Source organism: Diplotaxodon limnothrissa, linkage group LG3, assembly GCF_057381915.1.
Source record: "Diplotaxodon limnothrissa isolate DT_005_m linkage group LG3, D_limnothrissa_male_GT1.1, whole genome shotgun sequence".
Taxonomy (NCBI): domain Eukaryota; kingdom Metazoa; phylum Chordata; class Actinopteri; order Cichliformes; family Cichlidae; genus Diplotaxodon; species Diplotaxodon limnothrissa.
In genome coordinates, this window is record NC_140598.1 from 58,858,836 (window position 1) to 58,873,538 (window position 14,703).

General features: G+C 41.7%; 1 protein-coding gene across 1 annotated transcript in view; it reads right to left on the reverse strand.

Annotated features, from left to right (window-relative positions):
- Positions 1–14,703, reverse strand: part of dennd4c (DENN/MADD domain containing 4C) — a 38,806-nt gene that overhangs the window by 14,680 nt on the left and 9,423 nt on the right. Inside the window, exons 2-9 of the mRNA XM_085349651.1 lie at positions 7,910–8,220; positions 3,758–4,010; positions 3,599–3,668; positions 1,810–1,979; positions 1,467–1,708; positions 1,288–1,354; positions 1,101–1,159; positions 267–411 (exon numbers count right to left, since the gene is read on the reverse strand). Of these exons, the coding sequence (XP_085205777.1) occupies positions 267–411; positions 1,101–1,159; positions 1,288–1,354; positions 1,467–1,708; positions 1,810–1,979; positions 3,599–3,668; positions 3,758–4,010; positions 7,910–8,208 (1,305 nt within the window). The 5' untranslated portion in view covers positions 8,209–8,220. The remainder of the gene's footprint in view (positions 1–266; positions 412–1,100; positions 1,160–1,287; positions 1,355–1,466; positions 1,709–1,809; positions 1,980–3,598; positions 3,669–3,757; positions 4,011–7,909; positions 8,221–14,703) is intronic.

Genomic DNA, 14,703 nt, shown 5'->3' on the forward strand with positions numbered 1-14,703 from the left:
ACAGCTGAAGGGTGTTTCTCTCGTCTCGTTTGTTTTTGTTTTCTCTCACCCCGTTTTCAGCCATTATAATTGTCGACACTGAGAAATGAACAAAATCCGAATTTTGGCCATAAATAAAAGACATTAAAACTAATCTAAAACTGTAATCAGACTAAGCAGGAAAAGCTTTGCTAAAATCCAATCCAGCAAATAAATTATATCTATTTGAGTATATTTGAATACATTTGAGTATGACAATATGAGAGTGCATGTTGGAGCCTACTCACAGCCACCACAGCCTCGGCCACTCCGGTGAGCACGGCGGGTCGGAGCGAGTGCAGCAGGATCTTGCTCTCCAGCAGGACAAAGTGCAGCAGTGTGGCGCAGTTCTCCGAGCCCAGATTCATCAGCAGAGTGCCATAGTCTGCCCCGCTGGCACGGAGGGAGAGAAGAGAGGAGAGGAATGAAGTGATGAGTTCGGACAGGGAACGGAAAGCACAGCAGAAAGAAAAGGAGAGGGAAAAATAAAGGGAAAAGAATTTGGAAACAGAAGAGTTCATTGCTGGGTCTGTAACCAAATGTAACCGGAATTAATCACATGGGAAACAAGGAAAAGGCAGAAATACAGGCACAGAGTCAAAATAACACCATCAACATAAAATGTATTGTTTAACAATCTCGCTGTCTGCTTTACTGCTTCAGCTTGCTAAAGCGCTCTGTTTTCAGATGCTTTTTTTCATAATCTAACAAACCAATCATTTTAAAAGCCTTCATAACCACAACTTAAAAGTGACTGCCTTTTGTGCAGTAATTCTGTCTCCTTTAAATCTCTATTGTAGAGACTGCCGCACACATTACTTTGAATATCAATAGCAGCCGGTGCTAGCTTTAACAAAAGCCCGTCAATCACCATTTTTATGAGGTTTCAAGGTTGCATAAGGCAGCGTCCAGAACTACAAAAAGGAAAATAAAGTAGCTGAATTACTCATATCAGTTGGAAAATGGCAGAAGTAGCAGCAGAAAAAGGCTTTAAAAAAAGACAACGATGCAGGAATTAGCTGAACATGTTTTTTTTGTAGAGAAATGACTTTGTTATGCATTTATTGAGTAGGCAAAGGTACCTGAGCGGTAAGGGTGTACACACAGGCTGGGAGAGGATCAAAGTGTCGTTTACAGAGAGCTGCAGAGGACATTAAATAACATCAGTGACAGAAAAATACAAAAATATCACAACAAATGTTCCCTGAGTACTGCACATGTGGAAACTCTGATCTATTTTGACCGACAGCAAGAGAGAAAAACTCTGACCTGGACCAAGATTCTGGGTCTTTGTGGGGAAGGAAATGAGACATTGTGCATGAAGTGCGAGATGTGCCTGTTGAAGGAAATAATAAAACTCATGTTAGATGTTTCCTTTTAAAAGGTTGGCATTAAAGTGGCCAATGAATGATTTTGAAAGTTTCCACAGCTGCCAAGTAGTTTCCTACTTTTCAATAGGCAGTGGGTGCGGGCCTGAGACGGAGAACTTGTAGATGAACATCAGGAACTTGCGGAAGCACTCAAAGAAGGGCCAGCGGGAGAGCAGACAGATGCATTTATTGGTGTTCACAGGCCGGTTGGGGATCATCTTCTTCTCCACCGTGGTGAGAAGGCCCAGCTGGATCTTCTGCTTCTCGCTCAACAGATCTGCTGGATATGGCTCGTAAAACTGGATGGCTGAGCCATACACCTGGCAACAAGAGGTGGACGTTAAAGTGTTTGAAACATTTTGGCTCGGCGGAGAGTTTTAAACACTTAAATTTAAATCTTCCTTTGGTAGCTATGTCTTACCTTTTCACCAGAGGAGATGGTTAAGACAAATGTAGAAAAGACAGGCAGAGGGTCACGAGTGTTCGGTGCCCAGCACTCGATGTTGGCACCCATGGGCAAACAGAACAGAGGTACAGACTCTGACAGAGGGAAAGACTCATAGTCCTCTTCTGGGTAACGAAAGATTAGACCTGGAGCACAGAATAACACACAAACAAATAAATAAAAATCACATGATGAAACAATGTGGTCGTTCAAAGCAAGACACATGGTAACGTTTAAGTTTATTGAATAGTTTGAATAGGTCTTCAAACTTCCAGGCAGGCCTTTAATCCCAGTCTCCCTGCAGGGATTAAACTCTTACCTTTAAGAAAAGGGAGATCAATATTTTGCAACTCTGATGCTCTTACAGTCAGCAGCCTGTATAATTCATTTTGAGGAAATAAGAAGCTCAACTTGATGTCTGTCACTATGAAAAAACACACACATTCTTCTGAGCATGCATGGATGCACACACGTGCGTGCGTGCACAGCAGACGCACCAAAGGGCGTGGCAGGAAGTGCAGTTGTCCGAGATGAATAAACAGCCACTTCACAGGAAAAAGGCCGGCCAGAAGATAAAGCCAGCCTGCATGTTTCCACAGGGCGTGTATGTTTGTGTGTGTGTGCACATGTTAACCCTGATGACGTTACGCAACGCAGCGCTCAGAAGGCCAAACTACTGCGGAAGCTTTCAGTCAGTGAAAATGTCACCCAAAGATCAGCGATACACGCTGAAGGTGACCTAAACACGTAAGCAGTGGCCATTGTGACGACACACAATGCCCCAACACGTCTCGCTGCTGCAGTTTTGTTATCAGTGTTTAACATAAATGCACATTTTGGAAAGACTCATGACTGCAAAACATCCTCCCCTTTTCCTCCTGCCTGGACACTGTTTGTCCAGTATATCTAGTGTCCCTGCTGTCCCTCCTCTGCACAGGTCCAAACCATCTCAGCCTCGCTCTCCAAGTTTGTCTCCAGACTGCTCAACCTGAACTGTCCCTCCGATACACTCGTTTCTAATCTTGTCCATCCTGGTCAATGAAAGTATTAGCATCTTCAGCTTTGCCACCTCCAGCTCGGCCTCCTATCCTTTTGTCAGTGCCGCTGTCCTTAAACTATACACGAGAGCAGGTCTCACTACTGTCCTGTAAACATTCCCTTTCACTCTTGTTGCAATCCTTCCATCACAGTTCACCTCTGACACGCATCACCACCCATCTCCACCCTGCCTGCACTCTCACACACCTCACCTGTGCACAGTCTGTTGCTTTGGATGGCTGACCCAGGTATTTAAACTAGTCCACGTGTAACCAACGGTTACATGTGCCTCTCTCATTCACACACACTCTGCTTGCTTCTACTGTTTAAAACACTATTATCTAACTATAACACAATAATAACACATCATTGTGTCAATAACACAATGATCAAAGTGATTTACTGATATATTGTATTTACTATTACTGTCAACCTTTTACGTTTTGCATAATATTACAGTACAGTTTTAACTAAGGCAAAACATTGTTTCAGTTATATATATTAACTACCTGCTCTTGTAAACAGCTTTAACACCACATGAGCAAATCATTTAAAAAAAAAAAAAAAAAGAGAGAGATAGTGAGGTGAAATCAGATGAATCAAAGACTAAAAACTGAATTACACGAAGACGGACACAACAACGTGACAGCAGTAACCACTGTTCAGCAGCTGCAGGAAACAGATAGCAGCTGAAGATGGCATTTTGAAACTGATCACTTTTACTCACCGGCTTTGTAACTGATGGAATTTGACGCGGACACAGACTTCTTGTAACACAGGAACACGCTGGAGCCCCACTGAAAGACCGATCACACTCTTATTATGCATTTGAACTTTCATGAATGATGCTACTGAAAGAGAGCTAAGAAACTAAATTCAGACGCACCATGCCGCAGTTGAGGTTCTTGTCCACTTTGCAGAAGGTGTGCGGCGGCGTCTCGCCTTTGCTGGTGACGATGACGCAAATGTCCGTCACGGCCAGCGAATTCTGCGGCTGGACGGGTGGTGCTCGGCGGAAGGTGATGAAGATGCGCTGCGAGGTTGCAGAGCTGTTGTTGACATTCGCGCAGCGTCCGTATGGTGTTGCCTGGATGACCTCACACCCCTGGATGAGACGCTCCTTACCTTCATAGAGCACCCTGAAAGACAAAGAGTAAGTAAAAATGTTACTTTGTTTAATACATCTGAATATTTATTTATTTACTTTTTTTTTTCTCCATCAAATCCAATATTGCCAAAATCAAACTGCAACTTTAATCTGTTAAAGTTCACTTTACACATATTGTAGCCACGTTTGGTCTTCGTGCATATTCACTTTTTGTCCTCACTGAGGACCAGTACATAGTTTTACATTCACAGTTAGAGGCTAAACTCACCACCAACTTCATCTCATAAGTAGCAGAGCACCACCACACTGGTATGTGAGGTACAGACATGGAACTCAATGAAAAGAATCGGGGAACTGTTCCCAATCAATGTGATAAATAAATACAACTTACACAACCATAGAAGGATAAGAAGATCATAAATAAGAGAATGCAGGGACACTATGGGTGCTAATACAGCTTTGCCCCCCTGCAAAACCAAAGGAAAAAAAATAGCATCTCTCTCTGGTTGGTTATATTTTCCTAGCAGTAAATTTTCCAAGTAATGATCTTAACAGTCTGAAGTGAAGGTTTCCACAGAATCCTCCAAAGTAATTATTGACAGGATAAATTCCCAGGTGTCTTACGTCTATGCCTACTAGCTATTTCCATCTTCCGTGTACCAACTTTTATTTCCTGATTGGACGCAGACAATAGAAAACAGTGACAAACAGAGCAGCGCCGAAACTGATAAGAGGACATATTTGATATAAAAGAGATAAACAACTAAATTATTTCATAGATAAGAAATAAACAGCAGCTAAACCCAAAAAAGAGAAGACTGAAGTTGACAGAAACCTACAATCTAACAGAAAAGTTACCCACGTCTTTAAAAAAAACAAACACATTTACTATTACTTGAATCCTGTGCTGCTCATAAGAAGACCTAGAACAACATGCCTGATTTCAATCTCCATCTGCATGATATAAAGTCACCTTACAACATCACATTATTCTCTAAACTGCGTAGACGGTTAATCTGGACACTCTGTTACCACCACAAACTGCACACTAAATATTAACACATCACATGCTCACAGTCTTGGGAAACATATTTCCACAATGGAAAAACAAACATTAGCAATCAAAGAGTCATTTTCCTTCCTCCTCTTTAGGGCTACACCGATATCTGCCTCTTTAATTGCTAAATGCTCTGCTGTGTGGAGCAGCTACTGAGTCAGGTGTTTGCTTTTTAAAATCTGATCAACCTAAACAGTAACCGTGCAAGCTGTAAACCCCAAATAATAATCAGAAAGGTGCTAAAATGAGCAGGAACTGCAGGCGGAGTTATCTGATCTAAGGGTTTTATACTAGTAACTGTAGCTTTGAGTCTCGTAAGCTGTCAGAAACATGCTTACAGAAAAACACAGAAGGACTGATTTCTGTAAACTCCACGCAGCTTTGCTTCAGTGCAATTACGTAGTTAAAATGCAAGAAACTACAATTTCTTCAGGCGCACAAATCTGACAAAGCATAAGCACCGCACTGCTACTATATGAAAGCATCCTTCCCATGGGAAACAAAGTGTATGCCAGCGAGACACTAAATAAAGGGGTTAAACTGTGGCTCTGTGGTAAGAATAATCTCTGGTTCTCCTGTTTTACAGAGAGGATCAGTGTGTGGTCAGCACTGCTTACTTTATTCTGAAAGCTCTGGTTTCTCTTTAAAGCCTCGGTAAGTCTGTCTTCAGTGAGTGATGTGATTCAGACTTAGTAGCTGACTCATTCACATCCCAGACAGTAAAGTGGTTTTCGTATCCAGCTCACAACAGATTAAACCCTTTAGATGTTACAGCTAAAACGTTCTGTGCGCTACCTGTCTCTGCAACCTGCTCGCTCCCACGTTGAATTTCACACAGCCAAGAGCTGCAGTCTGGAAAGCAATCACTGCCCCACTGTGTTGGATTTTTTTATTTTTTGCATGACTGCAGGGCTTCTGTAGCAGCATGCTCCATGTCCTCCCTTTCCATCTGGACAATGCCATGTGGGAGGCCAAAAGCTTTGACTCCTACCCTCTACAAACTAGGACTAAAAACACACTTTTTGATCCACGGGTAGAGCCAGCCGTTGCAGATATAATAGTCCTGAAACACTCCATTTATTCTGAAAAGAGTGCAGGACAAATCAAAAGAGGCCGGGAGGACAGTTGCCAGCAAAATTCTCATTTAGGCAACAAAAACAGGGTCTTAATGGGCACGGTAAGCAGTCATGCTCTGGAGCCCCGGGCTGGGAATGTTGGACAACAGAAGGAGCGATAAATGATTTACGCTTCACTAGATTTACATTTATTCACTGGACAAGCGGAAGGTGGAGTAAAAGCAAGCATCTTCTCAAACAGCTTTTGTATTAAATTCACAAATTTTACATTAGGAGTCTAAATATTTGTTAACAGTAACCCGCAAGAAGACCACGCTGTTATTCAGCCTCATCAGAGGCATAAGTGTCTCAACTGATGATGAAAGTACAAAGCAGCTTTACAAGTTTACTTCTATTTTTTTTCCTATTTGCATGCTGAGGGGGATTGCACAATCTCATGGAGGAAATATGACTTTGCATACAATCTTCTGTGTGTGCAGGGAGTCACGGCTATAAAGCGATACCTAGGAGGAGGAAATCACATTAGTAGATTCCTTACAGAATGGAAATAAAGTCTGAGGCACCAGATCGACGTTTTTTTATTTAATCCAGTCTTGATTTTGCAGAGAGGAGGGGAATCTTCCAGAGAGGGAGCAGGAGAATGCTGGCAGTTGTAACTGGAATCTCCAGTTTGTTAGCAGGAGGAAAAAAACAAAACAAAAAAACCCCCCCCCAAAAAAACAGGCTTTAGACAAAGCTCAGGTGTGTGAAGAACGTGAATGCCTTAAGAGGTTGCATCACTGTTCTGAAAGATGCATTACTGCATGAGATACTGCTCCTTCACTCAGGTAACAGGATAAAATGCTGCTGCTGATGAGATGTAGATTAAAAGTTCGGCTTCCTGTGACGCTAGTAAGGCTTAGGGCATACCTCGCTGTGTGAAGTGAAATATATTGGAGTTCCCTTTTAAAACATAATAGTAGGAAGCAGGGAAATTTCTATTGTCAGATACGAGCCAAGAGGCGTGGCGGAGAGGGGGAACTTTGTCACAAAATAGGGGAGAGTGAATAAACAGCTAACTCGCCTACTTCCTGAATGTCTGCAGTAATGTTTTGTCAGGTATAAAACACAAACTGACAAACCTAACAGTGGCAGGTTTTGATTGGCAGGGGGGAACCCCCCCCCCCAAAAAACAAAAAAGGGTTTTTTGACAGTGACAGTCATCAAATGACGCTGCTGAAAAGGTTTTTTCATGTGAAATTCTGAATGATGACGTGACAGCACCGGCACACTAACGATCCACTTAGCTGATTGATCAGATTTTTCACCACAGGGCTGCTTTCTGCGTATGATCAACTGCCAGCATGTCAGCTAGCAATCTGCACAGCAATGACAGCAATTTGTAGCAGGTGTAATTGATCAGCTTGTTTCTCTTCCACACAAGCTCACTTCTCTAACCTGCCTTAATCACAATAACACAGCAAGAAATCAGAGCAGTAGGATGAACCTAAAGATTCACAACAAAGTGGATAAAAAAATAAATCTCATTCTTCATTTTTATATACTTGGCTGGATGAACCATACATATTTCATCTGTCTGAATTTACAGCTTACAGGAGAACTTGTGTACCGATTACATCATTTTAAACACATGAGTTTAAAATGATGTAGGATTTTTTTTCTCTCGTGCTATTCATCAGTTAAACCTAGTTCTAAAATTGCTAAATAACCCCACTTATAATGGTCTCCTCCTCCTGCAGGCAAATGGGCATTTGTGATTACAAACACCAGCATACTGTAAATAAATGGCTGACTCACCCGATGTCAATCAGCGGAGGTTTACCCCGTCCTCTCTTGTAGCAGAGGAAGAGCTCGGGGCTCTTGAGACTGCCATGATTAAGGTTGGCTGGCTGGCCGCTGTGGGTGCTCTCGATACAAGTGAAGCCTTCAGGCACTGTTTCCCCTGCTGACTTGTTAATGACGGCCAACTCAGTGATGGGCGCTTTGGGCCCGGTGGATTTAGTCTCCGACAGGTCCTGCTCCAGGGGCGTGGACTTGTCGGTCAGCCCGGCCACCACAAAGTAGTCGGTCACGCGGTGACCCTTGTCCTCAATCATGGCTGGATGTACCTGAGAAGAAAGAACAAAAAATTTACATTTTTGATTTCAACCTCATATACAGCAAAGCTTCTTGTAGCCTTCTATGCTATACTGTATTTAAATGTTCTTACAAAGCACATGGGTGTCAAACAGAATTAGCCTGCAAAAGACTCTAATCCAGTCCAACTGGGTGGCTCTGGAAAATGTGAAGGAGGGGATACATTTTGGATTTTTAACCAGTGGTACAGACCTCCATTTATGTAGTGAAGCAACAGATAAACAAATAAATGACAGAAAATTTCCTGTTTTTTCACCATCTACTGTAGAAATGTATGATTTATGATTTTAGGTTCAAAGTAAAACGGGACATATTCTGTCAGCTTTCCAAAAAAAAAAAAAAAAGTTTTACAATTACAGGAGAGTCTGTGCAATGAGCTAACAGAGCATTTTCACAATTTTACACATACAATTATTACAATTTATCCCAAAGAGGCATGCTAATGTAACATGGTAGACTAATGTGCCTGTGTTAATTCAGCTCCATATTATTGTGTGAAGTTGCACTGGGTTGGGAGTGGTTTTGTGTGTGTGTGTCACATTTTTGGTGAGCCAATGGCTGGAATGGGGTTGGACTAATTAGAGGCAGGTGTACTTGATTGCACTGATACACTGGTCTACTTATAGCCCACACTACAAACACTGCTGTGTCGTTTTGTCTCTCTGTGCAGGTATGTAATGTGATGAAATCAGATATGTTTGGGATGGATGGATTTTGTGCTATGAATTCTATAGTGAAAGTGTCGTTTTGTCTCTCTGTGCAGGCCAGGGCCTATTATATGCCACAGCCTAAAGGTAGCAGAGTTGCAGAGGCTGGAGTGACCACTGGCTATATGCTTGCAGGACAAGCAACGCACTGAGGAGGTCAAAAAGCTACCCAAGGTCTTGGATAGGATCCACAGTATTTACTGCCTCACTGCTCGTAAACACAAGATGGACACAGAAAGAACAATCATGAAGCAGAAGATGAGCGCGTCGATCAACGGGAGCTTCTTCGTTCCAGTGGCGCCTCGAAAATCCCACGCTGCACCAAAGTTTGCACCAGATTGGGTTCTCAGGCGAGATAAGCTGAAAGACATTGTAGACCCCCTCAGGGCCATTCAGATGGTGGCGAACACACTGTCCATAGTGTTGTTTTTATTCCATTTAACATTTTATATCTTATGTATGGGCTATTTTACTATATGTGCATAAATATTTTACATGAATACATATCTTTTAAATTAAACAGTATGAATGTCCAAAGTCTTTTGTGTAGCTTGATGAAGTTCTGATCGGATTTCTTTGATCAAAGTCTGTGATAAATTATTGAATTGTGTGGTCATTTGCTTGTTCATGTCCTCCCACAACTCTGATTTGATCTGTTCCATATCCTTAGCATTACAGGTCTTGTATCTTTCACCTTTGGCAGCAAAACACTGGACTGGATCAACCATTTCACCATAAACGTGTTCCCTCAGGATTAGTTCTGCTTTAATTTCTGCAAAAGTCAACTGATCATTCATTAGAATTTTTGTTCTGAATTCACCTCTAAGGGCAGTGTCTCTCAAGCCTTCAACCAGATGATCTCTGAGAAGAATATCTTCGTCATTCATACCTCTAGGGTCCTTCCTCTTTAACCTGAGAAAATGTTCTAGTAATCTCAGTGCAAATGAACTGATGTCTTCATGTGTTTCTTGGCGAGCGTTGAAGAACTGAGAGCGCAGGACCGAAGCAGTTGTTTTATCCCCATACAACTTATCTAACTCATTAAAATTTAGCTCAGGTGAATTACGCTTCTCTGGTGCTAGAATTAAAATCTCTCTTTTAGCCTTGCCTTCCAAGCAACAGAGTGTTAATTCTGCTCTAAAATCTACAGGAACTCCTTGCAAAGAAAATGTTGTCTGCAAATTACTTTTCCATTCACCTAGACTAATATCTGAATCCTTCCCTCTAAATTTAGTTGTGACCATATTAAACATAGGGATCATACCAAAGGGCCTAAACCCTGCACTAGAAACTGGTGCTTCTCTATTTGGGCCAGACTGTGATTCACTCTGATCAGTCATCTTGCTTTTGCCCACTACAGATTATGGTAGCCAGATCCTGTCGGCAACGCCAGTTGTAACACACCCAAAGAAAGATTCTAGGTCTGACCAACAGTCTCTGTCGTGGGCAAAAAGATGACAGTCAATAAAATTCTAAAAGATAATTTATTGACAAAAAAATATATCAAGAGATAAAAGATAAAACAGTCCAGTGTCCCATTTATGAATTATATAAAATAAAATAAAAAACACAGTCCCAAGGCCAGAGCCAGCTATGCCACACGGCCAGTTGCACTCCACGTGTTGCCTGTAACAGGGTTAGAAGTTGTCCTTGGAGACCCACCACCCTGCAAGCATATAGCCAGTGGTCACTCCAGCCTCTGCAACTCTGCTACCTTTAGGCTGTGGCATATAATAGGCCCTGGCCTGCACAGAGAGACAAAACGACACTTTCACTATAGAATTCATAGCACAAAATCCATCCATCCCAAACATATCTGATTTCATCACATTACATACCTGCACAGAGAGACAAAACGACACAGCAGTGTTTGTAGTGTGGGCTATAAGTAGACCAGTGTATCAGTGCAATCAAGTACACCTGCCTCTAATTAGTCCAACCCCATTCCAGCCATTGGCTCACCAAAAATGTGACACACACACAAAACCACTCCCAACCCAGTGCAACTTCACACAATAATATGGAGCTGAATTAACACAGGCACATTAGTCTACCATGTTACACTAACATATTTATTTATTTTCCTAGAAAAAGCGAGATGTGTTGTTGAAACTGCACTTCGTTATCTTACATTAAAGACATGTCAGAGATTAAATCTGTAGTTAAACTTCTTTAAACTGACAGAAAGGCCAGATTGAAGATCAAAGTGGGCCGCATGTGGCACACAAGGTAAAATGACATCCTTAATGTGGGTCATGTACATCAAAGATCTGCAGGTCTGCAACTATAACTGCAGCAGAAAGTACGTCTTAGCCAGAAGAACATTTGACTTTGACACAGTAGGATGGGTTTCACATGCATTCCCCAGAAAATAAATACTGTAGTCAATGCAATGAAAGGATCCTTTAAGACTGTCGCACCCCACCGGAGCGCACACACACTAGGGAAACGCAAGATTTAACGAGGGGACTGGATCTGCTGGCATTCCCAAACACCCTTGTCACTGTATATCACCGCAATGCTCCAAACAAGTCGAGAGAGTTAAAGCTCTGGTGGCTGCGACGAGCCAAGGCAGAGCGGCCGAGGCTGGAGGAATGCTCAGAAATGCCACTGAGAGTGTAAATCAAGCAGACATCCAAGTCTACAAAACTGCTGAAATATGGTCTCAAACTGGGCTGGCACTGGTATAATGCGCCTTTAGGCATCGTGTATTGCATGTTTTCGAGGAGAACTTCTAATAGAAGTTTATGCTTTCCCAGTAAACCTTTGAGTCACAATGAGTATAAAGTTCACTGTCAGGGACTTAGTAATCAGTTACAGACCAAGACGCAACACAGTCACACACTGCTGTATGGTAAAAATGCAGAGAGCGATGGTTCATCCGCAGGATGGTTCTGCGGCTAAAACTAAAGAGTTTGTTTCCTGTTCAGTTTATAACAGGTGGTCCCTCAGTAGATAGTGAGGTAAATATGCATCTCAAATCTGCCACTTAAACAGTTAAGAAACAGAGCGAACAAGGAGAAGGTGACTTAGTTACTTTTTATAATTTCTCCCACAAGGGTTTTCACAATCAAATCACTTATTGAAGATGCAGCTTGAAGCCATAATTAAGTAGCATGGGATCATGGGATGTCTTCATCACTGCCAGTGATGATCTATCTGAAGTAACTCAGTCATTTATTGCTATTTCATTCTAATGAGCGAGCCACAAATGACGTTAGTTTGAGTAATTCCTGAAGATCATATAAGCCAACGACCACCCATAAAGCCACCACAGACAACATTATGAGTTAAAATCAATAGTGGGGCAGCCTGCCACTGTTCTCTTTACTAGCATGTTGATTATTGTCATAATGTTATACTCGGCAGGAAACTACAAATAAAACAGAGCGGTACATTAAATATAATTATGTATTTCTCCTGGTCTTTACATTTTTGGAAGCATAATGTAAGTAGGCAAGTGAAGAAATATATAAAACCAGTCATTTTGGGGTGTTTAAAAAGGGAAAAGGTTCCACATTAGAGTCTTAAGGCAAGCGCGTCTATGCCCTCTTCAAAGAGCTTTTAGGACCAACTCAGGAAGTTCAGTTTTTCCACTGGTGAGTCAGCATCTGCAGCAGGACAGAAAAAGAAGCCACTTTGTACAGCCACAGACAGCCCTGAACTTTATGACACAGCTTAATGCAGTTCTTTGTAGTCTTCTTGTTTCTATTTTTACCGGTCGACATGATAACGCACTGCAATAATGCCACGGTATTATCACGAAGCAACAATGCAGGCAATCTGAAAGTTGGGAGAGGTAAAAATCAAAAAGAATACACGTGAGGCTACGTTTGTGTGCAGGAGGCTGCAGTTCAAGGTGTGGTAGATCGGCCTACCTGGGAGGAAATATTCAGCTACAGTGAGGCAAACGCACCAAACACACTTTCCACACAGTTTCAAATCCTTTCTAGATTCTCAACCACTGACAGCATACATTCTGGGACAACCACGGTATAATCTGTGTCACAGACATTTCAAGTTATGTTTCATTATTGTCACACAGGACATGACTCATTGAAACGAAGAATTCATGCAGTGCCACTTTCTGGGCTCAAACTTGGCTTGCTGCCTATGAGAATGTGCCAAAATTGATTTGTTTCGAGAAGACTGCCAGCTCTACGGTCCAGGTAACTTTCAACAGTTAAAACTGGACATCTTCCCAGGATATGGCCTCCTTTTCATTACAATGCTGGGAAAACGCTCCAGTAAAAAGAGCCGAGTGCAATGCGTCAACACAGCCATTTAAGCAGCGAAACCAGTAAAGGTTAATGTCGTGTGGCGGAATGATTTCTACTTTTACCACCAACAGAAAACGCAATAAAAAAGTGCATTAATGAGGACAGGAGGTAAGAGGCAGGAGGGATCCGCGATCTATCGAGATCTATCTGACCGGGTTTACTCACTTCAGTCAATAACGTCTATTTATCTCTGTACTCATGGCCGTGTGTTTATTTGCTCTACGTTTAGTCATGTCCCCGATACTTGTTTATTTTTGTGTCTACATATCACTACTATTATGTGACAACATCATTGCAGAGGCAGAGTTAAGACTTATTGCTCTGAAAAGATTTACTGCACAGTATCCATGGCTACATCTCACTTGTCAAAAACCTGTTTAAAAGCAAAATGCCGTTTTCTCCATATTTGCACAGCAACAAACCACACTGTTAAATGTGCTCTCACCAAAGTGGCCAATAAATGTTCTCTGGTGGTTTAAACATTGACTGGATGGGCTTTCTGTGTTTGTGGGTAAATAAGTGCCTCTTTACAGCCAAAACACTTGACATGGAAAATGGTCCAGGGAGTCTGTTACAAATGAGCAGTTGTTTCAAAAGTTTAGTCCACAAACATGAACTGACCATCAGCTTCTAAGCCAGTAACTGAAATTTAACGTTTATTTTAATTTACAATTACAATATGCTAAACCCATAGACTGTATGTAAAAGATGGATATAGTCAGCGGTGCACATATTAGTTTATAAAATACATCTTAGGAGTTTGGAGTCTGATATTGTGGAGCCAGAAAACAAATGAGTTTCAATTTATCAGCTAATGCCAACTTACCTCCAAAACAAAGACCCTACATTAATACAAAGAAAACAGAGAAACCCCCAACAAGAGCAAGTGCTTTGGCGACAGTGGGAAAGAAAAACTCCCTTTTAACAGGAAGAAACCTCCAGCAGAATTACGCTCAGGAGGAAGAGCCATCTGTCACGAGCAGTTGGGGGTGAGGGGAGGAAGACAGGACAAACACTCGCAAAAACATACATTCTTAGGTGGTCTGCTAGAATATTTTAACCACACTGAAAGAAACATTTGTGTAAGTAATTAATTGAAAAATATACTAAAAACAAAGTCAAGATAGTAGTGGTGGTAGTGATAATGGTGGTGGTGGCAGTGGTGGAGAGGACAAAGGCAGTAATTGTGAGGTGCAGACAGTACAGTGCCAATGTTTCCTAATATCATTAAGCAAAAAGGTGTAAAAAATACATAAAAAGGAAAAAATAAAAGTATAAAAATTATTCACCTAATTTAAGTTCACACTACTTTCTCCCAAAATTTCTCTTTGTCACCACACGTTATGTTGGCTTTATAGTACCACATTTGTATCTGTTTCCATGGGTATATGCTACACAAACCACAACAGACCACAGCTTAATGTGGAAGATACTCGTGTGCAGGTCAAACGCTGATTGGCTGAAACAA